Here is a 26,576-nt window from a genome sequence, read left to right on the forward strand (position 1 = left end):
TAATATGCGTATGACTTGCGAAGATAATGCTCATTTAACTGAAATAAACCAGGTTTGATGACGTATACAGCCTGTATATGCGACCTCGGGAGGCTGCAGCCTTCAAAAAAAAAAAAAAAGAGGCTGCAGCCTTCGGGTTGAAAAACGCCCGATGAGTCTGGAGAATACGTGACAAGAAATCAGAAAGAGGCCGTTTTTTCAATCCGAAGGCTGCAGCCTGCGGAGGTCGCATATGCATACGTCATCAGGTCTGTATTAATTTAGTTAACTGAGCATTACATTCGCAAGTCATAAGCAAATATTATAACAATTTACGATTAACTAAGAATAATTATAATTTTATAATTGTTAAAATCTGATATAAGACTTGATGACGTAGTCTTGAAATGCGACCTCCGGAGGCTGCAGCCTTCGGATTGAGAAACGGCTAGAGATGCTTCATCCATACCGAATCTCTCCAGAACCTTTAAATACCCAAATCCACTCTTATCTTCAGTTCACCCCACTAATCTTCTTCTACAGGGTAACCATGGCAGAAATTAAATTTTGTGCTCAGCTTTAAAAAACTGTTTTCATTATAACACCTGTGGCTACTGTGGTTTTACTACAAATACCATAGTAAAACTGTGGTTAGTTTTCGTGAGCTGTGTATGTCTCCCTCTAGCGACTAAACTTTCATTCCTTCTCCATGATTTACCTTAAAAGAGACGAGACACGAGAGAGTTATGAAGGCAACGCCCAACACACAGTCGCTGCGTTCTCTTCACTGTAACTTACTGTTGCTCCGTTACCGCACCAACTATTTGCTTATTTTAGCACTCGGCGCCAGCAGGAAGTACGTCCCAAGACTCGGTTACGTCAAAGTTGACCGAATATAAACCGATAACTCAGTGAACGTCTGCTCACGGGAGTACTGTAAAGAAGTTTATTTATTAAGAAAACATCCGCAGAATGGCAGAAACAGACGCGACTCCTTTTGCAAGCTGCTTGGAGAGACTGAAGAGTTATGTGCGTACTCGAAAAGGGACGATACTTGCCGCTGAAATAGTAAGTTGTAGACATCAAAATGACTTTTATTTTACGTTAAGTTGTGTTTAACGTTTTAACAGTGCTGTGAGTAAAGTGTCAGTTTTTTCTCTGAAAGTGTGATAAATGCGGAGGCGTGAAGTAAAATGAATGTTGCCATGGCGCCTCACTTATTTAATCAACATAATTCACCTGTTGATTCATATACACGAGTCATAGAGAAAGCAAATGTATTACTTTAATGTTAAATATGTTTTTAGCTATAACAACAACGTTGGACTGTGAATTTTTTTTCTGTTACGCATATAGGAAAAAGTTTGTCATTTTATGTCACACTGGCAGCGTCCTTGCCTGCATGTGCGTGGCACAGTGCTACAGTATATCCAATAACAAACAGTTTGACTGAATTGTAGCTTGTACATTATGCAGCAATGCAAAACGTTACATCATTGAATTTTGAAGTATGCCTACTGGGTAGTAACAACAGTAGTGGCAAGAAATGAATAGTGTTGAATGAAATGCCTCCCATCACAAGTGCGTGCGCTATACAAGTGCGTGCTGTATGTTGGTAGGAGGTGGACTGGAATGTTGTCCATGTGCTGACTTAATGCTGTAAGGTCAAAGGGCACGAGTTTTCATCCATCTGCTGGAAAGATTGAGGAGGGTCTTCTCTCTGTTGTAGTTTTTTTAAATCCACGAAATTGAAAGTTGTAGAAAATATAAGTTTGAATATACTGGCAAGTCAAATTTATGTAATACGTGTCACTGGACCACAAAACCAAGTCGCAATAGCCAACAATACAGTGTATGGGTCAAAGTGATTCTTTTTTTTAATGCCAAAATTATTTGGATATTAAGTAAAGATCATGGTTCATGAAGATAATTGGCAACTTTTTAAAAAAACGCTGGCGGGGAAAGAGTTAAGTGCTATGATTGGGTCCCTAATGCTTCTATCAACCTAGAAAATGTGAAAATGATCAACCCAGTAACTTAGTTTTGGTAAACCATTCTCTACAAGCGCATGAAAAAAATAGGTAGTTGAAATTTGGCTCTCCTTGTGATGTCATAAGGAGCTCTTATTATAATAATAGGGCCCCTTAATCTGCACTATCCAACCACAGCACTGCCATTTAGTGCAGAGAAAAGCACAATTGAGTTTTAATTGCAACAAACCACCATCATTGTGATCAGTGTTTGAATTTCATCAGCTCATTTGCATTTTAAAGGACACACCCAAAACGGCACATTTTTGCACACACCTAAAAAGCGGCAATTTTAACATGTTATAATGAATTATTTATATGGATTTTTTTAGCTAAAACTACACATATGTGCTCTGGGGACACCAAAGATTTATTTGACATCTTAAAAAAGTCTTGTGTCATGGCCCCTTTAAATGTTAGGACTGGGACGATACCACTTTTTCATGTCTGATACCGATGTCGATACCACAACCTTGAGTATCTGCCGATATCGATCCAATACCATCTCTATCACCCTTTTAATTAATTAAGCTGCAAATAATATATGTGTTAGCCCTACAAAAAGCATCATGCTTAAAACGGAGCTACAGAACTCAAACGTTTTACTGTGCAACAAATGACTGGTCAAATTCAAGACTCAATGAAACATTGTGCAAGACTGCTGCTTCATGTTTATTTAAATGTTTCAAACAGAATAGTAGCAACATTTTTAGTTAGTCAGCACAAAATGCAAAATGAAACAAAATTAACAATTTAAAGTGCAACTTTGTGCAAATTCATGTTGCTCAGCAAGTCGCGCTTTATGCCAAGTTGCCATGACAGTTCAGGTCCGTGTTGGTAGCGGATCAGATTGTACTCCCCGACTTCTACAATATTCGATCCGGCCATTTTCGGCAATATCGGTCTAATATCGATACTGAATATCGGATCGGCCCACCCCTATTAAATGTATAATTATAGTTTATAGCAGGGGTCTCCACAATGGATAAAACAATATGGTGGGCTACTTTTTAATATAGTCTACTCAAAACTTCTGTGTTTTACCTCTTTGATTCTATTTTATTTGACTTGTTGGGCACCACTTTGGAGACACCCTGGTTTATAGTATAGAATATATTAGAGCCCGACCTATGTTTTTCTTTTTTTTGAGCCGACACTGATACAGATATTAGGGAGTAAAAACAAGTCTGATAACAATATATCTGCCGATATTCTTTATAAGTATAATATATAGTACAGTATACAAATACTACAGTATATTATATACTACAGTACTGGTCAGTGTGCCCAAACGTTTGACTGTACTGTACATAGAATATACTAAATACATTAACAGAATATATTGTACATGGGTCATTCTACAGAAAAGGTGGAATTCGGGTGATGGAAATCTGCTCAAATGAACTTCTTTCAAAATACCCAAAACTTCTATAATAGCATTAAAGGAATATTCCATTTTCTTAAAAGAAAAATCCAGATAATTTACTCACCACCATGTCATCCAAAATGTTGATGTCTTTCTTTGTTCAGTCGAGAAGAAATTATGTTTTTTGAGGAAAACATTGCAGGATTTTTCTCATTTTAATGGACTTTAATAGAGCCCATCATTTAATACTTAACTCAACACTTAAAGGGAAATTCCGCCTTGAAATGATCCCAGGGCCAACAACAAACGTGCACCGAGTTCGACCGTTCACTGGAGTTTGTTTTCATGCTAGTCTAACGTGACCAGTGTTATTGCTAAACGCAAATTAGCATGTTATGGTAGCCTTCGGGGCATCAGTGCATTAAAAACGAAATCGCTATGTCTATACTACTAATAATGCTCAAAATAACCCCACACCCACACCGCAGCACAACGAGGGTCTCCACATGCAAACCGAAGCATCGAGAACCCCGCAAGTGTACAGGCAGTTTATCAAAAAGAAACATTCACCGTTCACGTCTGGACCACACATCCACGCGGGCGCCATCCCGGGAAAACCGAACTCTCGCGTGAAAGCACAACACCTGTTCAGGGCAACAACGTTTCACGCGAGAGTTTGGTTTTCCCGGGGTGGCGCCCGCGTGGATGTGTGGTCCAGACGTGTACGGTGGATGTTTCTATTTGGTGGACTGCCTGTACACTTGCAAAGTTCTCGATGCTTCGGTTTGCATGTGGAGACCCTCGTTGTGCTGCAGTGTAAGTGTGGGGTTATTTTGAGCATTATTAGTAGTATAGACATAGCGATTTCGTTTTTAATGCACTGATGCCCCGAAGGCTACCATAACATGCTAATTTGCATTTAGCAATAACACTGGTCACGTTAGACTAGCATGAAAACAAACTCGAGTGAACGGTCGAACTCGGTACACGTTTGTTATTAACCCTAGGATCATTTCAAGGCAGAATTTCCCTTTAATAGTTTTTTTTTTAACGGAGTTTCAAATGACTATAAACGATCCCAAACGAGGCATAAGGGTCTTATCTAGCGAAACGATTGTCATTTTTGACAAGAAATATAAAAAATATGCTCTTTTAAACCCCAACTTTTCGTCTAGGTCCGGTCCAGCACAACCTAACGTAAATGCGTAGTGACGTAGGGAGGTCACGTGTTACATATATAAAACGCAAATTTGTGGACCATTGTAAACAATAACCTGACACAAAGACATTAATTAGTATCAGTTGACATACAACAACGTAGGAACGGTCCTCTTTCAACATACTTGTAAACACTGGGGCGGAGTTTCGCATTCGTCCTCTGTGACCTCTTGACATCATGACGTATTGCGTGGGGTCACGCTGACGCATCACGACTGGATCTAGACGAGAAGTTGTGGTTTAAAAGTGGATATTTTTTATTTTTCATGTAAAAAATGAAAATCGTTTCGCTAGATAAGACCCTTATGCCTTGTTTCGGATCGTTTATAGTCATTTGAAACTCCGTTGAAAAAAACTGTTAAGTGTTGAGTTAAGTATTAAATGTTGGGCTCTATTAAAGTCCATTAAAATGAGAAAAATGTTTTCCTCAAAAAACATAATTTCTTCTCGACTGAACAAAGAAAGACATCAACATTTTGGATGACAAGGTGGTGAGTAAATTTTCTGGATTTTTCTTTTAAGAAAATGGAATATTCCTTTAATTAACTTGTCAAATCTATGAATCCGCAAAATAGGGAGCTTAATCTATTTTTAACTTTTAATACATTTTAATAAAGGACCCATGACATTGTATCTTCAATACCTGACAAAATTAGAATATAATAATAGATAATGAATATAATAAAACTTATAAACTTAAACATTTTTCCATCTTGTTTTGTTTTTATGCTTTTATGTTGGTCAGTTAAAGGAATAGAGCTTAGGAAGTACTTATTAGAGAAGTAACACCAATGACAGTAACAACAATTATGGTAACACCAATGAAAATTTACAGGAAAAACTAACATTTTAACAAAAGGACTGCCATTAGCCATGTGCTATTTCATCATAGATGTAACAATCACATGTTTATTCAGTATAATGTATTTTTATGTAAAGATCTTAACACTCCCAGCTATAAAAAAGAGTCATCCAAAAAATCTTATCTCAAAATTCTTAGATATATCATGATATTTAAGACAAATAAGGTGAGACATCCCACAAACCTTTTGCCTTCCTCCACTGCACTTCTTCCACTGACCTCTTGACCCATGAAAAACTTTAAAGAGCTGATGCATTGTTTCAAAATAAAAGTGTTTGGGTAGGGTAACATGACATAAATTTGGGGGACAAATCTTTATTTGATATTATTCATATTAATAGTGTATTTTTACCATTTCGGTGTTGTAGTAAATTCATACAGAGTTAAAGGTAAATGTAAATTAGATTTGTTTTATAAAAAACATGGTTTTACATAATAAGTACACATTTCAACATGTTAAGGACAGTCTATCTTTATTAAATATATCATTATGGGATTATTGGGTCAAATTAAATGATTAAGGGGTCTGCAAAAGCAAGGGACAAGCATTTCCACCTTTTTTGTAGAATGACCCACATACATAAACACATTTTTTTGTAATGATCACTCAAATGTGGTAATCAAACACTTATAATGACGTGATAAAGATATGTAATATAGGCAGGGTGTTTAACAATTAACTTGATTATTCAGAATGAGTAAACATTTTTAACTGTTTTCTTAAGTAAGTGTTGCAATATGTGTCAAAGCAGCAGTGCCTTCAAAACACACACCTGTCCAGCAGCACGCAATTTATATCTTAATCGCACAATAATAGTTTTACCTCAATTATCTTGTTTCTGTAATTGTTTGAATCAAAAATTTACATTGAAAATCAAAAACGATTAATTGCACAGCCCTACTTTATATTTTAGATTAGTGTCTGTCTCGTCCACTTTTAATACGATCGACAAAAACACATCTTAAAATCAGGTGTAAATGTTGTGAAGAAACCGCTTGACTGCTTGTCTGTCACCGCCTGAACAAGAGACCACTGACTGACGGTTGGCTGGTGTCACTACAGTGAGTGATCTGGTTCGCCAGTAGCAAACAATTGAAAGCGCTCTGCTGGACAAACAAGTGCTTACCTCACTTACAAGCATTTATCTGTGTTCTGTAAAAAATGTTTATATCGGCTGCATATCTGCGGCATATACGCCGATACAGATATATCTGCGACGACAAGTTTATATCGGCCTATAAAATCAACAAAAGGATAAATCAGTCGGGCTCAAGAGTATATAGTAGTATTATTGCAAATTTTTTGTCCTTATAAATAAATTATAATGTAATAAAATGGTATATAGACGGTTTTAGCAGTAACAACATAAACAAACGGCTTTTGTGGAGCACACGTAACTTCTGGTAAACTCCGCTAAGAATCCATAACAACAAAGTACTTTTAGAGTAGATTTTTCAAATAACAAGCAAATTAAACAACAAGTAGATTATCGTAGTTCATATTTCATAGCTAAAGCGTATAAAAATTACACAGAGCTAACTTTGATGTTTAAAATATGTACTATAATGTATACAATATTAACTACAGATCGACTGCCAAACCTCCCTTCACATAGTGGTGATTCATGATCGTCGTCTACCCTCGTCTTTAGGAAACCGAAACATTTGTTATTTTCGATGAGGTGTTTGTTCCAGAGTTCATTTTAGTTACTAATCAGACCATTAAACAAACCGAAACCGGAAGTAAAGTTCCGTCCAGATGCGTAACCAAGAAAACGCACGTGCGTCCGATGATATCGCCTACACTAGCAAATTTTTAATATGGCTAATATACATAGCTGTTAAACAAAAAACTATAGTAAAAAACTGTAAAAACCACATGAAAACACAAAAATTGTCTAACCCGAAATTTTTTGAATAAACCTTGGATAATTCTTCTAAGCCATGTGTTAAGAAACTTATGCCTAGTTTCTGTTTCTGTTAAAATGCAATGTCAGCATTTCTTGAAATGTCTGAATTTTGCTCATAAAACCATGCAATCCACTGCAGGTATCAGGAGGGCATTACTCGTATTCAAGAGATAAATTTGGTCGTGCAAGCATGAATGCACAAAACATACCCGGACACACCCACCTCTAAACATTAAACACATTATCTGCACCAGTAACCAAAATTGTCAATCTTTCCTTTACTGAGGCAGTGTTTCCAAGTGCGTGGAAGTCAGCCGCTATTGTTCCAATCCTCAAAAATGGAGATTCAATGACAGTGGATTACAGACCTATTAGCAATTATATCTAAAGTGTCAAAAGTTGCTGAGAGACTAATTTCACAACAAATAACAACACATTTTAATACTACTAAATTCTCACTTCATCCAATGCAATTTGGTTTTAGAGCTCAACACTCCACAGAAACTGCTAATTGTTTCCTCATAGAAAACATCAAACATTTACTGGATAGAGGTGGCGTGGTTGGAGCTGTGTTTCTCGATCTAAAAAAAGCTTTTGACACTGTGAATCATAAAACATTATTAATCAAGTTAAGCAAATTTAATTTTTCCTCAGATGTAATAAAATGGATGGAATCATATCTATCGAATCGCTCACAGTCAGTTAGGATCAGTGACTACCACTCACCACCCCTCGTCATGTCCACAGGGGTTCCTCAAGGTTCTATTTTGGGGCCATTGCTATTTTCACTTTACATAAATGATCTCCCATCAGTTTGTACAGACGTTTATATTCAGATGTACGCAGATGATACAGTCATTTATACTCATGGTAAAAACTCAAAACAAGTTGCTGAAAAACTTACACAGTCAATGGCCCAAGTTTCGGAATGGCTGAATCAATCCTGCTTGCAACTTAATGTAAACAAAACGGTTTCAATGTTTTTTTCTAAATCAAACATTGTAAATAATCAGGCAGATATTTATGTGGCAGGGAAAAGAATACAAGTTGTGTCAGAATTTAAATACTTAGGTATCATAATAGACTCTAAACTAACTTTTAAATCACAGATAAAAAAGGTTGCCAATCGAGTTAAATTTAATATAGCAAATTTTAGGTTCATAAGATCAAACTTGTCACTTCAGGCAGCTAAAATGTTCATGTACAGTATGGTTATGTCTCACATCACTTATTGTCTTACAACATGGTCACAGGCAAATAAAACAACACTAAAATCCTTGGAGTCACTTTACAAACAGACAATCAAAATTGTGGATAAAAAACCATTACGATATCATCATTGTCCTATTTTACAAAAGCATAAGTTTTTAAGTTATGAAAATGTCATTAAGTATTCAAACCTTTGTTTGTTATATAAAATAATCCATGGTCTGTCATCTCCACCACTTAGTCAGTTTGTAAATATTAAAAATACAACACTGAGAGTAACACGAGGGTCGGTCCGAGGAGACTGTGTTGTTCCTCTAAGGAAAAGTGTATTTGGGCAGAGTGCCTTTTCAGTTACAGCAGCAAAGGAATGGAACTCTGTACCTCAGAACATCAGAGAGCTTACTACATACACTTTGTTTAAAAAACACTTAAAAAACTGGTTTTTAACACATCAGACATGTCAGCATTATTAAGAACAGGAATTTTCCCTCAACCCTATCTGCTGTTTATTTTATAGTAAATTGTATTTAGTATTAGGATTTGATGTATTTTTAGCTGTTTTATTGTTTTTATTATTTGTATTGTTTTTGTAAATTCTATATTGTGTTTTTAGGAAGACAATTTTAAGATCTGTCCAGGGACAACGGATGAAAAATAGCCTCTTGGCTAATTCTGGTGCATTTACAGAAATGTTAATTAATGTACACTGTCCCTGTCAAATAAATAAATAAAATAAAAAAAAAATAAAAAAAAAACATGGAGGGTCATAGCAATTGCCACGCTGCATGTTATAAGTAACCATGCATGCTGGGCCATTTACAGAGGCTGGTTTTACATAAGCGACATGCTGTTTAAATGCATTTCTTTCTACATTTGGATGAAAAAATGTAATGCATGCAAGAATGTATTAAATGGCTCTGCTGTAGATAGTGCGGCATGAAAAAAGTTGTTGTAGGCGTCAAGGCTGAGTTTGAGAATGCACATCTTTGCCAGATGATTTGAATATTTCTGTTATACGCTTTGCACAGTTTTATCATTCATTTCTTCTCATGTTTATGTTGGATATGCAAGTGTTCTTAGTGTTTCAAGAAGTGTCACTTTGGGTATATTCTTGTAGTTGTTTTTATTTTTGGTGTTTCCTTATTTACCCCCTGATCCTTTTCAGTTTAGAGCCCTCAGTAGTGGGTGTTCTTAAAGGGCCAGTGCTGGGATCCTAAATAGAGCTTCATTGTGTGCGCCGGGTGGAGCTCATTTTGCCCGTGAGGCTTAAAGAGGCAGCTTGTGCCAGTCCCCGCAACTCATAAAGCATTGATACATGTGTGTGAGGGAGTGGTGACTGATGACATCACATTGCCCCGCTCTGCTTCTCGCCCCTCCACAGGCAGAATGACTCTCCTTTTCTGGCCTGGTGTAACTCAGTAGGCTTAACATAGGAGGTTAGCTAGATTGAACTTACTTTGAAGTGACCTAGAGCATTAAAATTATTAATATTTTAATAAATATAGTTCATCTTCTGAAACAATAATATATTAAAACCGTATAACAACTGAGAATATAATAATAAGAGATAATAAATGAGAAACAGATACACCCACAATCCTAAATAAAAGTACCAAGGTACCAACAGTTATTCAGTTATTCTCCCAAGCCTATCCATTATGCTACATTATTAAAAACGTTTTTATGAAAACATTAAAAGTTTGGTATTCAAATACTTTGAATTTGAATAAATAACTGTTGTGACACCCAGCATGTGTGTCTTGCAATAATTCGCACATTATAAATTATATTATATCATTTATAAATAAAAATGAAACTAATACAATTAATTTGCAACCCTGTTACAATTAAAAATTTTCTGGGTCATTAAAATGTAATGGGGGTGAATGTGGAAATGCAAATTGGCTCATGGTCCAATGAAAAACAAACATTACAGAATACATTGAAAGTTTATTTGTTTATGTAGGTCTAATTATATTAGTAAATCTTAGGGATACAAGTGGCACTAATAATGAGCCCTTACTATGGGAGGGCATTGAAGCCTCTGTTAGCTTTCTGACAGATGATTGTGGCGTCATGTTGAATCTAAGCAGATGGGCATTAGCACCACTGTGTGAAAACTGAGCCTGTAGTGTCACACATTTGGCAAACTTAAGCTATGTTTACACAACAACGAAGTAGTAAAAACCAAAAGTTTATCCTTTGCGCTAAAATTTCACGTACAAACAACAACACAGTTCAAAATGATACGCATTTACATGGATCTGCCATAACGTCTAAAAATTATATATATAATTATAGTGCAAAAATATCGATACGGCTAACTATCGTGATTTTTTTTCACGTTAGTGTATCGGTATTTCAATCTCTACTTTCGATATTTTAAAAAACAATCACATCCCTCTGTGTGCGTAAAACGACTTCCTCCGCCGCTGCTGTACTTGTCGCTGTCTAGTTGTCTGTCATATACGGCCATTTGGCCAATGTCTCAGAAGTTAGCGGGAATGAGAAAATGGCATAAAATGTAAAAACGGCAGCAACTTTCAAAGCCGACGTGTGGAAGCACTTTTGCTTTAAAAAAAGTAAAAAAAAAAAATTCAGCTTTATTTTTTTTTACATTTTTAATAAAAAAAGAAAAAGTATTTCAATGTACCGTAGCATGAAACATATTGTATTGTATCGCGTTACATTGTATCATGCATCATGTATCGTGGCATGTTTTAGAATCATGAGGCCCTTGCCAATACCCACTACCCAGCCCTAATTATGTGTGCCAGGCCAGTACATGCAAATGTTACTTTGTAAAGAAACACTACACGCATTCTCCACATAGCGATACATTTCAACAACAATTAAGACAGCAAAGCATCGAGCAGTTTTGTTTAAAGTGACACTTTGTAGTTTGTCAACCTTCATAATATATTTTCAAGACCCTTGTGATGGTACATCGACTTAAAATAGGTTGAATGACATGTCTACCATAGCCTGACAGGTATGTTTTGCTTTTACTCATACTTTTAAACTTGGCGTTTCGGGTAGTAACCCAAGCACAAAGATCTGCTTTACGGCATACGTCATTTCCTCCACTTTCTCAAATGTGGACGTGAGAGCGAACACTATGTTTTTTTACGTGAATTTTACTGGAGGCTACTTGGAGAGTGTAGAGAAAGACTTATATCACGTGACACTGAAAAGAGATTTACGTTGGAAACGATAACTCGCATCATTGTTTACCTTGGGGTTTGTACCTTTTGACATATCGTTAACATGTACTAATGCACACTTACACACCAAAGGAAATATAAAACGTGAATCGGACCATTGGTCCTCTTTAATACTCCAAAATTTTGTTGGAGAAGCTTAATTAACTCTGTATCTTGAGCAGTAAAAACACCTAGTTGGCCGCCATTGTTGTTTTACTTGTCTATAGACTGAACACATACCCATGACGTCACAGTTATCATAGATTGACATTTACGTAGTTCACACAAGGCGTAGTTTCCAAAACGTGAATGTCTTCAAAAGTTTGCGCATTCGGGGACATCAAAACAGCGTTGTTGTGTAAACGAACAGTTAAACCACATCAAGTTTTTGTTGATGACATTATTGTGTCAACGGCCCCTTAGTAGATTAAAGCCAAACAGCAGTCGTTGTGCTGGCAGAAATATATCTGTGTGCCCCAATGCTGGCTTCACTTCAATAGCATAGTTCGATAAGATGTTTTTACTGGCTACCCTGATGGAAAAAATGCATTTCTCTTTCTTTTTAGCAATGGTGAATGAAGAAATGAAAACAGTGTGTGCTAAAAATGGTTTAGGTTTACAGTTGATTTGGTTCTGGGTAATAATAGACATTGGACATTGGACTTTAACTGTTATTACCCTGGTTGCACTGACTACAGTGGGTGTGATTTGAGTTTAGATTTTTTTACTACTGCTTTAGACACAATACATTTTGAAAAATGAAGAGTTTCTGGCTGAAAATAACAATGTTTAGGTGCATTCAAAATTTTGCCTGTTAAAATCAGTGCACGTTTGGCATTCAAAAACAGATCAAATCATATTTCATAATGTGGTTAAAAATTCTGTTCTTGCCACATACTTCTACCATATTCTATGCAGATTTTGTGTCTGGTTAAGGGACCATGGTAACAACATTGTTGATGGCAAACAGGAAATTTACAATCTAACACTTAACGCAAATTCAAAGTAACGGTTTCGCACTTTAAGGGCACTGCAGGAAGTGGACACCACACAAAGGGTTTTCCCAGATAAGGAGAAGAAATGACTTAATTCGCCAAATGTGTTTAAAGCTTACAAGACACAATTGCCCCCACCAGTTTCCATGTTTCAAGTGCTCTACCCTATCACTGAGGCGGCAAAAGTACACCGTAAAAGCAGCATTTTTGTCAAATCAACATAATTATTAAGTTAAAGGAATAGTCTACTCATTTTCAATATTAAAATATGTTATTACCTTAACTAAGAAGTGTTGATACATCCCTCTATCATCTGTGTGCGTGCACGTAAGCGCTGGAGCGCGCTGCGACGCTTAGATAGCATTTAGCTTAGCCCCCATTCATTCAATGGTACCATTTAGAGATAAAGTTAGAAGTGACCAAACACATCAACGTTTTTCCTATTTAAGACGAGTAGTTATACGAGCAAGTTTGGTGGTACAAAATAAAACGTAGCGCTTTTCTAAGCGGATTTAAAAGAGGAACTATATTTTATGGCGTAATAGCACTTTTGAGAGTACTTCGACTCGCCTGAAAAGTCCGCTCCCCTTCTCACTCTCATAATGGGAGAGGGAGGGTGTTTCTGCACCGAGTCGAAGTACTCCCAAAAGTGCTATTACGCCATAAAATATAGTTCCTCTTTTAAATCCGCTTAGAAAAGCGCTACGTTTTATTTTGTCCCACCAAACTTGCTTGTATAACTACTCGTCTTAAATAGGAACAACGTTGATGTGTTTGGTCACTTCTATCTTTATCTCTAAATGGTACCATTGAATGAATGGGGCTAAGCTAAATGCTATCGAAGCGTCGCAGCGCGCTCCAGCGCTTACGTGCACGCACACAGATGATAGAGGGATGTATCGACAATTCTTAGTTAAGGTAATAACATATTTTAATATTGAAAATGACTAGACTATTCCTTTAAAGTAACTTTAAAATATAAGTTAAACCATTTCAGCTTGTTTTAATAAGTTTTCACAGGTCAAAACTTAAAATAGTTGGTTAAAATGGTTTATACTCACTGTTGGACAAAAATTTTGGCACATGACCCATCTGATACTGACACTGGCATGTTACTCATATCACACATGAATTATGTCATGCCTGTTGAGGAGAGGTGCAAATTACTAGTCATCAGATTAGGGAGATAAAAGAGGAAAAATCCACATGTTAGTAGGCAGAAGAGACAAATCATTCACAGAGCACGGAGATGCCCTGTTTATATTTAGTTAAAGTCTAGTTAACAAAATAAATGTAAAAAACACTATTTATTTAATCTTTTAATATAATCTGGCTTGATAGTAGATTTGAAGAAGCTTATTTAAAACTCTATCTGTAATGATATTTCAACTAGCATGCTTTCTTTTTTCTTTCATGGGTATTTATAACCCATGAGTCATTAATTATAAGCTACAGTCAAAGTCCTTGAAGTCTGACTAATGCCACATCAAGAGTCAACATTTCCTTGTAGTTCGAAGTTTCTGGCAATGTTTAATTTTTGTATAGTAAATATATACAGCTTTGGTTGAGTTAACTTGATGTTCACATTTGCCATCTCCTCCCTAAGTCATTTGAGACTTGATTTAAAACCATATGAGGCCCTTTAGGACCAAATCCCACTCTGTTGTGAGCTGCATGAATTGTCAGGGGTTTACGCCGGTGCTATATTCTTCACTTCAGTCCTCACCCCACATAGTTAAAGTTTAAAACACTTCACAAACTCTAGAGGATGTGAGAAATTCAGAGCTCTGCTGTTAACTGACTCTTACAACAGATGGTATGTTCAGATGGATTGTGGGTAGTATAGTAGGACGTTTGTAGTGATGATTTGTCAGCATTGGGGAATGACTTTGTTTTTACATACTAAAAAAGTATGTTCTGTGAACAATGTTTTGTAAGGAAACAGACAGTGCAGTAAAAGTAGTAGTATCTGCCAAATTGTCTATACCGGTAAAGTAATACACTTTTGCCCTTGCCCCTATTTATTTTTGAGCTGAACTCTTTCTATGTACACAAAAGGCCTGTTTCTCTCAAATATTATTCACAGATCTGTCTAAATCTGTGTTAGTGAGCACTTCTTCTTTGCAGAGATAATCCATCCACCTCACAGGTGTGGCATATTAACATGCTGATTAGACTGCATGATTATTGCACAGGTGTGCCTTAGGCTGGCCACTATAATAGGCCACTTTACAATGTGCAGTTTTACTGCATTGGGAGGGGTCCGGGGGGCCAGTATCAGACCATCATTTACCTTAAACATCTCCTATGCGTTGAGTTAATCAGGGTTGTGGAATGTTGGTCCCTTCCTCTTCAATTGCTGTGTGAAGTTGCTGGATATTGGCAGGAACTGGATTGCGGTGTCGTGTACACCCTTCGAGAGCATCCCAAACATGCTCAATGGGTGACATGTCTGGTAAGTATGCTGACCATGCAAGAACTGGGATTTTTTTTCAGCTTGCAGGAATTGTGTACAGATCCTTGCAACATAGGGTCGTGCATTATCATGCTCCAGCATGAGGTGATGATCGTTGATGAACGGCACAACAGTGGGCCTCAGGACCTCATCACGGTATCTCTGTGTAATTAAAATGTCCTGTACTATGAAAACCGGTATTCATCCGTGAAGAGAACACCTCTTTAAAAACCTCTAAAAATGGGGGCAAAAACAAAAGTGTTGCGTTTATAATTTTGTTCAGTGTAGTTTGCTTCAGGTTATTGGTGAAAATTGAGACATGTCAGAAAGGAATTAACAGAACTTTGTTCTCTACTCAACTTTGTACACTAAGGTGTCATGAAACACTTATTTCTCTTTTTTGTAGCTTATCAGTTTCATCATCATCATCTGTTATGCTGCATCAATGTATGGCGGATATTCAGCAGTCGCCATCTGTGAGATGGTCTTTGCCATTGTCTTCTTCGTTATCTTCATGATGGAGCTGGACAAATCCATTCAGGTTGTGAACTGGCTCTGGAGTGTAAGTATTAAAAACACACACACACACACACACACACACACACACACACACACCAGTCATGTAATAAAAACAATCTTGCTTTCAGTCCTATTTAGAATAAACATGAAAAGGTCCCAGTAGGCAGATCAAAATTGCATAAATCTTTTTAAAGTGCACATATTTTCCCTTACCCCCCTAAGGACCTGTTCCGCGCTGGGATTGGTGCACTCCTGTATCTCATAACCTCTTTGATTTGTGTAATTGGTGGATCTGGGGATGGGGCTCGCATCGCTGGTGGGGTAAGACATCAAACAGCCTCAAAACGTCACTAATGCTTCATTCTGCTGGGTAACCTGTTCATTAATGATGTTCACCTCCTCACCCAGGTGTTCGGACTGTTGGCTGGAATTTTGTTTGCCTATGATACTTATACAATCTTCCTGGAGGTCAAGAGCAACAGGCAGCACACAGCTGCAGCCACAGATGACTTCGCACACGTATTTAATCATAAACACAGATGTACAAGATCATTATCAGCAATTTATATACAAGATAAAAATATACAAGATGCGCACGGAAAACATTGTAGTTACCCAAAATCTGTTTAAACACATCATTTAATCTCAAAATATAAAACCAAAGGCATATGCAATTACAAATGTTATGGTAACACTTGTCACACGTTTCTATTCATTAAGTAAGGAATAATTGATGACGGGCCATTGAATTATAAGAAAATAATGCACACCCAAGGTGGTAATGCGGCAAGATGCGGAGTGTGCATTGTTTTTAAATAATTCAAAGGACTGGACTCAATTATTCTGCTCATACCACGGTTACAACAAACATTGTCATGGAGATACACACAAAAAAATTGGGGTACCTATAGCTATACAGTTTTTTTACCTGATGGGAGGGGTTTTGGTGGACCAATCACAACACTTGAGGTCCGCGTAGAACTGACGCGCTGTTAAAAAGTTTGCGAGGTGCACATCAGGCTACGCCGAGCTACGCACAGGCTACGAATAACCTACGCCGCAGCTACAGCATAGAGCTTACGCACAACTATAAATTGGGCTTTAGAGAGTCATGCAAGGGCGCAGGAAGTAGGGGTGCGAGGGGTGCTTCAGCACCCACTAAATTCACAGCTGCGTTCAGACCAGCCGCGGTAGAGGCGTCAAGCGCGAGTGATTTCAATGTAAAGACACATTTACGCGCATCTGGAGGTCTTGCGGCGCGAATGAGGCGTTTAGCACGGTAGACGCAATTCCGCCTCATTCGCGCGTCTAGTTTGCACAAATGCCGCAAATTGAGGATCAAACGCGTGAGTTAAAATTTTTTACTTTGGCCGAAAAACGCGCTGCGTAAACCAATTAGGAGCTTGCTCAAGTAGTGATGTGATTACAGGAAACGAGCGGAGTCGCAGAAGCCTATGGAAGGCCCTCCTATAACACGAATTTCACACGCAAATGTCTCGATGACTAGAATTTCACGCGCGAATAAAGCAAGTAAACTCAAAATGTTCAAGCGGCAAACTAGACGCGGTAGACACGATTTTGATGCCTCAAACGCGGCTGGTGTGAACCCACAGTAATTGCAACACAAATTTTGGTTCAATTATATTAAGTGTCATGTTGAGTGTCGCATAATTTGTTGGTAAATGCTATTTATACTAGTTCTGCATGTCTGGTCTGTCTGGTTTTTAAATAGAGGCTTAAGAAAAAATTCAACATCTTCATTGGTACATATGGCTTTGTACATCTGGCTTTTGACATGATCTCCCTGGTTCGAATTCTCTCAGTTTCTATCACATCAAAAAGGCATTTATTTTCAGTAAAAAGGAAGAAAATGTTCTAATAGTGTAAATTAAGTGCCCAAAGAGTGTTTATTGAGAATTATGTATTTACTGGGTAAGGTTTGGGGTCGGTATAGGGAGGGCTTTAATTTTCCCAATAATGCAGCATCTATTTAATAATTTTAATAAAAATATTCATTTACACTCTTTTATTATTGCATCCTGTTAATGTACAAAATAATGTGGTGCAAATAGTTTTTGACAATATGAAGTATAGATAGTTGCGGGGGCTGCACCCGTGCCCTAAACACAGCTCTCTTAAACATTGCAGCGATCTGAAAGTACGAGTTAATTATTACGAAAGAGTCAATTATTATTAATTCAAAGAGGATATTAACGTTTTAAAGTAGTCTGGATGTCGGTGACGTCATAGCCGATTACACACAGCACCCCAGCCTAAAACATCTTCCTGTGCCCCCAAATTTTTTAACTCTTAAAATTAAAAACTACATTTACGAAATCAAAAGTTATTCAAATGCTCAGACTATGACAGCCTCTCTCCGGTGCCTATTTCTAACAGACATGTAAATGTATTCACCCATTACAATTTATGTCTGTTGTTTGAGTACAAAGACATTTAGGCTATATGTCTCTTTCACTAGAGGTGCTGTCGTATATTCTAATGGAGTGTCTTGTTACTCTTTAAACAGGTCGCTGAGGGCTGTCCAAAGAATATTTACAACTTTCATTTGCCATTTGAACCAAACAGTTATTCTGGGGGGAGATGCCAGGGCTAGCACTGCTATTCCACTAAAAATAATGCCAGTTTAATCAGACAAAGCATTTTATAATGTAGCTTCGATCCTCTGCTCACATCAAGTAACTATAACCACTTAACCTAACTAACTAGTCCCTAATTATTTATTTTCTATCTTTTTTTGTGTTTCCTTTTTGATTTTTTAACAGATGAGGGAGTGTGAAAACTACCCCCCTCACTACAACATTAACAGCAACCAAAACATGGACAATACATTTTTAAATGGTTCAAATGGAAGACGTCCGGAGACTGAACAAGAGCTAAAGACCAGAACGATGAAAGACATGGGAAATTTGATGCAAAAATGGCATGAAGTAATTGGAAAATGCTGCATTGTAACGTGTAAGAAGAACCACCAAATATGAAAGCCATTGTGATCTAAAGATTTATCACAAGGTTTGGGTAACCTTGGTTGATTTTAAATGCAATATATATTGAGAGGTATTGCAAAAAAATACTTTTATTTTGTTGTTATTTTGACCCAGTGAGTTTAAATGAAGGTACAATTACCACATTCAAATGTTGAAAACTTGAGCTAGTTTAGTCTGGTGCTGTTTTTGTGTAATAACACATTTTATATTAAGTTTGTTACGGTGTAAACATTCAGTCATAGCCATGTAACTCATGTTTAATACGTATTTTATGCCTAAAGTAGAGTTAGTTGTAAAAGTTGATCTGTACTTTTAGATTTGAAGTGGGATTGGACTCAGTTCCAATTCAATGAATCTAGTTTATAGATCTGTTCAACTCAGTTGCAGTCAAGAGTAAGTGTTTAGCAGGTGAATTTTAAAATATAAAGAACTGATTTTAACTCTAATATCTTTTACGTTACTATGTAACAGGTATTTATTATAGCAGTTCAAACCAGTTCATCCAGATACCAGTTCATTTGTTGGTACAATATGTTTGTTTTCATTAACCTGCTTACATATTATAACATGTTACCTCAAAAAATGCCATACATGTGTTCTTTTTTTTAAATTAAAAATAAACTGAGTCATATATTGGACATGTTTTACTTTTTTATGGCTTTTTTCCATGCAACCCTATTCATGAATTATGTCATATGAAGTGTAACAAAATGCTAAATTGAAGTGTGACCGTTCAGAATTCTCAAAAATCAAATAAATAATAAACATTAAAGATTATTATTTTTGTTTGTTGAAAGCAGAAAATTCAGGAGAATTTGGACAGTTGTAACCAATTATCATCTTTCCTTTAGTGTAATCTGGTGTAATTTAGTAATTTTTTCTGTTTTATAAATTATGGATTTTGAGAAAGGTATTTTCAGAAAGGTACACTTTGACATACACTGTTTGCATGCTATTTTAAAGTGTTTGAAAATAGTTACAGAAATGTATCTCACAAATTATGTGTTTAACCACGAATCTGTAGTAGACAGCGCCACCCACTGGATTGTCACAAAACTTCCACTTCTACTAATAATGTTGCATATCATTAACACAAAATTAATACGAATTTAAAATATACATTTAGAAAAATATATTTGTAGAAATCAAACAAAACATTTACGTCAGAGTTTGACTGTTTATGCTGTTAAATCTCGACAAAGGCTAAAGGGGATACAGCTACGGCCAAATCTCGCGAGATGTTTGGGGTATGATTAGAATGAAAAACATCGGTTCTGGCTAGATAGGATACAGCAACGGCCTATTCCCGTGAAATCTTGGGCAAAGAGTATAGAAGGCTTATATAAAATATAATATATAAAGTATAATATAATATATAAAGTATAGTATAGGCTTCTATACTCTTTGTCTTGGGGTTAGGTTTGTGGATATGATTAGAATGAAAATAGCGCTCATCCGGCGAGATTTCACGAAATTTGGGGCGTAGCTGTATACTTTCTAGCCACAACTAATTTTCTCTAAAATTCATTATAATAATATAAATATCTGCCACTAGATGGCAGAATTTACCTTAATTTACAGTGGCAATCACAAAAGATGGTTTGAGTACTTTTAACAATTTTTAAAGGATTACTTTCAAAATAATTTACAGGGTTTCTGCTTTTCTGTAAATAGAAACTTTGTAATGATTTATTTTAAAGGTTTTGTTTGGTTAAATAAACAGAAAACGTAAATAGAAAATCAATAGAAAATGCTACTTTCTTCTGATAATTCTTTAATAAAATAAACAGTTTAGACATAAGACTTCTAATTTTATAAAGTAATTTGACCATATTTTTACTGTTATTATATTTTGTTTCAAACAAGAAATACTAAATAAAATTCTGAAAGTTTTTTATATGCTCTTGCTATTAATACAATTAATAGTGTATGTTTGTATACCTATAACTAATCAATACAAATGCTCAGTAACATACAATACAGTATAGTATATGATAAAAAACAAACAAGCAAACAAGCAAGCAAAACACACAACATACATCAACATGAATAAATGTATAAACTTCTTTTAAACAAAGGAAACCTTCACAAACACGGGTGTACAGTTTTCTTAAAAAATATCAGTTAGATTAAGTTATTGAAGCAAACACTAATAGTGTAAACGTAGGCTACAGTAATAATGTTGAGGGGGGGGGGTCTTTTATACACTACAGTTCGGATACTCATCCTGTAGGTGTAGCCCGTCCTCTGGTTACTCTCTATGGGACTAACTCTTGTAGAGTTATTGTCAGTCTGGAGATTTACAGGCCAAAACAGCGGACGTTGCCGAGAAAACCTTCAGAAACATCGTCGGAGTCATGAAAGCATTCGTGTGAAGCCACACGCGACACACAAGCAACCGACATGTTCGCACGCGGATCAAAAAAGCGACGCTCCAATCGCTCGGTAAGTCGCTCCTCCGTTGTTTTACACATAATCTTCACCGATTTTAAACTATTATGTGCCTGTCCATGGCGAGTTAACCCCACATAAGATGGTTTAAGGGTTTAAACATCATTTCGACCGATGTTTCGGCGATGTTGATGACCAAAGGCTACTTTTGTTTCTCAGACTCGTTTTACCTGACGAGATGTCGCAAGTTCAAAGCATGAAGTTAACTAGCAGACATGCTTAGACATTTGGTTTTAAGTTGTGTGAACATTACTTTATCGGTGATTATCGATGTTTATTACTTTCCTGACATTTTTTCAGTCTGTTTAAAGATTGCATTGCAGAGGTGAGACGCTTTGTGCTTACGTCACAGTTACCTGTGCAGGTTACGACATCATTTTAGGGTATTCTTTCATGTGACGTGAAAAGGACATTTTTAATGGCTAATTACACATTTTGTGTTGTTTTGTGAGTTTATTAGATTGAATCCGTTTAACAATACTGTAATATATTGCATGAGTGTTTGGCACTGTAACTTTAAAGTCTAAAATGATACAAAAGTCATTTCTACTGAAAGTACATAAATTTAGCAATTAGGATCCAGTAGTTTTGTTATCAATAATAATTTATTAGGCAGTGTAATCTATGAGATTACATATATAGGACAGATTATTTAGATCATATTATTGTAAACGATTCGTATTGCTCTTGTTTTATTTTCACTTTCCTGTAGGAACGGCTTTCCTTTGAGGAAATGTTCCTCAAATACCTGGGAAGTGCAAGTAGGCAAAAAGTAAACACAGCCTAAAACTTCAGGACATGCTTACTGTATGCCTGCTGACAGTTTTGATTGGATTCGATTGTTTGAATGGATACGAATACAATAGGAAACTTTTTTGTTTTTACAAGATGCTTTCTCTGTAAAGTGTATGTGTGCACCACATGCATAGCACAAATACATTTGTATAAGACTATGTATACCACATGATATAGTTAAGGTACTGAAATAATAGGAAAAAAATGCTTGTTTTTTTATTGTTTCTCCTATACAAAATCTTGGTTAGGTGTCTTTAACTTGATGAACTGTGAACTTATCCAGTATTCGTTTAAAAACCTCAATGTGCCATAGTTTTTAAAGAGACTTATTCAGGATAGTCGTCTTTTTTCTGGCTGATCTGAACACAAGGACAATGATTGCAGGTCTCATGAAACCTCTAAAACTCTTTTGAGCTTTTGACCTCTTGTAACTGTTGTTATGGTAACAATCAAGTGGAAATTTCCCCTTGAGGGTGTGGACAGGAAGACACCCCAAGGTCGTCCTGTCTCACCGTGAGAGACGGGAGACAATACAGACATCACAGTTTCCATATAAACCTTCAGGTGACTGAATGTTTCTCGATGCTGTACAGGAAATTATTGCTTTGGATTTATGCTCACTTTCAAACTAATCTTTGAATACTTTCACGACTTTCGTTTCTTAGTAGTCTTACGGTGCTTTTTTTTGACATATTTACTTTTTTTGACATATTTCTTTTAGTTAGGGATGCACCGGTTGACCGGCCATAAATCTGAACTGGCCGGTTGCCGATTGCGCATTATAAGCAAAAGCCTGTTCTGATTTATGCCGGACCTGGTGCATCCCTGCTTTAAGTACTTTGTTACCGTCAACAACACTACGTTTCCAATACCCCATTCACACAGCACTTTGATTCCAGAAAATTTCTGTTAAATTTGCAGAGAGTCTTCTGTGTGAACACAAACACTTCCTGGAAATAATCTGGGATCGCTCCCGTAAAGAGGACCTAGTAACATTGGCATAACATTTACGGAAAAATGTCCTGTGTGAACAAAAGGCAGAAACAATGGCATAGTGAGGACATGCGTATCATCACAAACAAAAAGTTATAGTTCAGCTCTTTGGCACAGGGATTAAAACGCAGATCAACATTCACAACGAGAAATATTGGCAAACTGGACTGAAGCAGAGATCTGGGAGCTCATCACTATCCACGCTGAAATTGAGATCATTCACCAGTATGACAGACCAGCAAATCACGTGATCCTTATGATCTGGTCATAAACTAAAGTGCACACACGTGGTTTCTCGAGAGAGAAATCACAGGTTATTAGCAAACTTAAGACGATGTGGGAAAAACTACCAGGTGCCGGACTTTTTATGCCACGTGTCTTTACGGGATCTTAACGGTATGTTTGTGAATGTACGCACAGATTCTGGAAAATCATTGGCAGTGGGAGTGAACGAAAAATCAAATGATCCCGGACAAATCCAGGATGCATTGGGTTCCCACGGGTCCTTGAAATCCTTGAAAGTTTGTGAATCTGGGGAAAAATATTCAAGGCCCTGGGAAGTTTTTGAAAATTTAGATACAGGTAATTGAAAGTGCTTGAATCTTTATTATGCAAGAAGTTTTCTGGAAAAATAGCCATATTATTCCTTGTGTAGTTTATGATAATATCATAAATATTCTAGACTTTTTAAGCACACGTTCTAAACTGTTCGCTTTAAATGTTTATATCTTTTGTATGCGAATGTTGATTCATACCAAAATGCTTTTTTTGCATAGTTGTGTTTGACACATGAAAATGTCTCGGGTTACGTATGTAACTGTTGTTCCCTGAGAAGGGAATGAGACACTGCGTCTCCTTTGCCATACTTCCTGCTAGGGCTGGGTATTGTTAGGAATTTTACATTTCGATTCGATTTCGATTCGCTTCAATATTGATTTACTTCCTTCGATATCAATTCAATAATAAGTAAATACACAAGCAATTAAGTACCTGAGTATATTTTTAAATAATGTGTGTAGTATTACTAATGTTCAGAGGTGGAAAAAGTACTAAAATATTGTACTCAAGTAAAAGTAAAGTTACTGGTCTAAAAATCTACTCAAGTAAAAGTAAAATCATTTTAACTTTACTCACAGTAAAAGTTACTTTTTTTTACAGCGGGGAGAGGTGGAGGATTTTAGTATAGTTCAAAAACGACAAGGAATATAAATCTCAAACTAGTTGTATTTAATTGTAGGAACATCTTTACAAAAAGTTAATAAAATAAAAAGCTTTTTTTAAAGTAAGAAACATTTATGGAATTATTTAATGATTTTACATGTGAGTTATGCACTTTTGAAGGTGGTCAGCAGCTTGTAAATACAATCACTATAGTAAGGTTGTAATTGATGTATTGCTGTTAACATACATTATTTTATTAAACTATATATCTAGTTTAAATGAGCATATAATGAGATGAGTGCCATGTCATACTTTTGACACGTTTATTGTCTTATATTGTCGATTGTGCGATCGCGCGATATATTGCATAATCAGCCAAAGTCCGCATATTTATGCGGGGCTGCATTTTTTCCAAATACGACGCACTTTTGCCGCATTAATTACATATTTCCGCGCACAAAATATGCGGGGCTTGCATGATTTCATAATCTCCGCATTTTCGTAGCAAAAAGTCACATATATATTAGCAGAAAGTTGAAAAGTTTTGCATTTACTTCCCAAAAGCGCAGCCGTGTCCTCTATTGCCATGGAAACGTTATGAAGTGACGTGATTATGTGACGTGAACATCATTGCAGCTTTTGCAAGTTCCACAATTTTTCGCAAATTCACGCAATTCCATCGCATAAATTGCATAAATATCCCGCATATTCCATCGCATTTTTTAAGAAAACGTGCCGCAAAATCGAGGATTTTTGCCCGCAACAATCACAAAAAAACTCCGCGTTTTTCTGGAAGGACTGATAGCTTCCCTGACCTGGGTACCTGATGTCAGACCTTTATTCTCTCTCTCTCTCTCTCTGAATCGATTCATAGGATTTGATAAATCGATATTGAATTGAGAAACAAATAATTGCAATGCATTGATGAATCGATATTTTTACCCAGCCCTACTTCCCGCGTCCCTGTAATGCCGTCTTTGGCAATATTTCAGATAGCGATATACTTGCTGGCTCCCGCGTCACCCTGTCTTTGTCGTTAAGCCTCACCATTGGTTGAATTTGATATACACATTCAGACTTACCCCTGGAGGCGCCCCCAAAGTGTCACTTTGCAGCGCAAGTTCCCTCGAAAGGGAACTGTAACAATGTATCTTAAAAGGTAACACGATGTAACTTTGCTCTCACTTGAAATGTGTCCCCACATTTAGTCCTTAAAATTGAGGGTGTTGGACCTGGAAACTCCTTGAAAGGTCCTTGAGTTTAAAGTTAACTAAGGTGTGGGAACCCTGAGTGTATTTTCCGTAATCTCTGTGTTAAAAGGCCTTGACTTTTTATGTGACAGTCATACTATTCTACTACTGATTCCTTTATCCTGCAAATGCAACCCCCCCAACATAAAATATATCATAGTATTTCATGTAAACTTGCATTGATTGGTACCTTTTATATACGTTATATGAGACAGGCTTTTTTTTATTTGCGTAGCCCAGGTGAAAAGTAGTACACTTCCAAAATGTACTTAAAGTGCTCTAATTTCACGCACAAATTTTCCACTTAATATACTAAAATGTCTTCTTTAGTTCTTCTTAAGATGTTTTTATTATTATTTAAGTGTACTTATCACTTTTGAGACGACATGAATATGAACTAAATGTGCTTTGAACAGCTATCTCTGTATTAAAAAAATTAATTAGGTAACGCTTTGTATTAAACTTGAACCCAACTGTTTACTACAAGTGGTACCTAAATATATATTTTCAAGTACATTTTTAGCACATTTTCATTCATATTGGTGTTTCAAAATAGTAAGTACACTTGGATGTTCTTTAGATTATCTTATAAACAACTAAAGAAGAATGTTTAGTAAAAAAAAGTGTGTGTAAATAGAGCACTTTAAGTGCACTATGGAAGTCTACTTCTTTTTCACCTGGGAGTACATAATACACCAAATCAAAGTACTTGTACACCTTTTAACCTGCATTACAGGTTTACCCGTGTAAAACCACAAAAAATGTATGCCAGAATTTAATTTGGGGATGTGCTTCTTTCTCTGTGCATGCACAAGACGACATAGAGCACACACACACACACACACACACACACACACACACACACACACACACACACACACACACACACACACACACACACACACACACACACACACGTTGTGAATAGCAGTGCTTTGGTCTTGGTTCAGTGAAGTGTTAGAGTTCACTGATCTTACAGGCAGTGTTTGTTTAAGCACGTGTGTTTCCATAGTTCTCTCATTCCTGGCGACAAGTAGCTGTCTTTAGTCCTGAGTGGGCTTACTGGGCACACAATTTGTATTTCCATGCTAATGTTAATGTTCATGCTTTCAAAAAAGCTTCTTTTGTCGATATAAGCATTAATTGACCTTGATATAGCATTGTGTTTCTAATAC

At 36.5% G+C, this 26,576-nt stretch overlaps 2 protein-coding genes across 3 annotated transcripts in view; both read left to right on the top strand.

Moving 5' to 3' along the window:
* The first annotated feature begins 696 nt into the window (after nt 1-696).
* Nucleotides 697-19,389, top strand: plp2b (proteolipid protein 2b). 2 transcript variants are annotated; one of them, XM_073867508.1, is made up of 5 exons: nt 697-1,047; nt 15,634-15,789; nt 15,969-16,067; nt 16,155-16,247; nt 18,270-19,389. In XM_073867508.1, exons 1-5 carry the CDS (start codon nt 952-954, stop codon nt 18,279-18,281), a joined length of 456 nt encoding a protein of 151 aa, XP_073723609.1. In that variant the 5' UTR covers nt 697-951; the 3' UTR covers nt 18,282-19,389. The 2 variants fall into 2 exon arrangements, with proteins under 2 accessions (XP_073723609.1, XP_073723608.1); XM_073867507.1 differs by having other exon boundaries at nt 698-1,047; nt 18,526-19,389.
* A 1,576-nt stretch (nt 19,390-20,965) lies between these two features.
* The window catches only part of prickle3 (prickle homolog 3), a 42,308-nt gene continuing 36,697 nt past the window's right edge, over nt 20,966-26,576 (top strand). Inside the window, exon 1 of the mRNA XM_055168186.2 lies at nt 20,966-21,196. Within this exon, the coding sequence (XP_055024161.2) occupies nt 21,155-21,196 (42 nt within the window). The 5' untranslated portion in view covers nt 20,966-21,154. The remainder of the gene's footprint in view (nt 21,197-26,576) is intronic.

Source organism: Misgurnus anguillicaudatus, chromosome 5 (genome assembly GCF_027580225.2).
Source record: "Misgurnus anguillicaudatus chromosome 5, ASM2758022v2, whole genome shotgun sequence".
In the NCBI taxonomy this organism is placed as follows: Eukaryota; Metazoa; Chordata; class Actinopteri; order Cypriniformes; family Cobitidae; genus Misgurnus; species Misgurnus anguillicaudatus.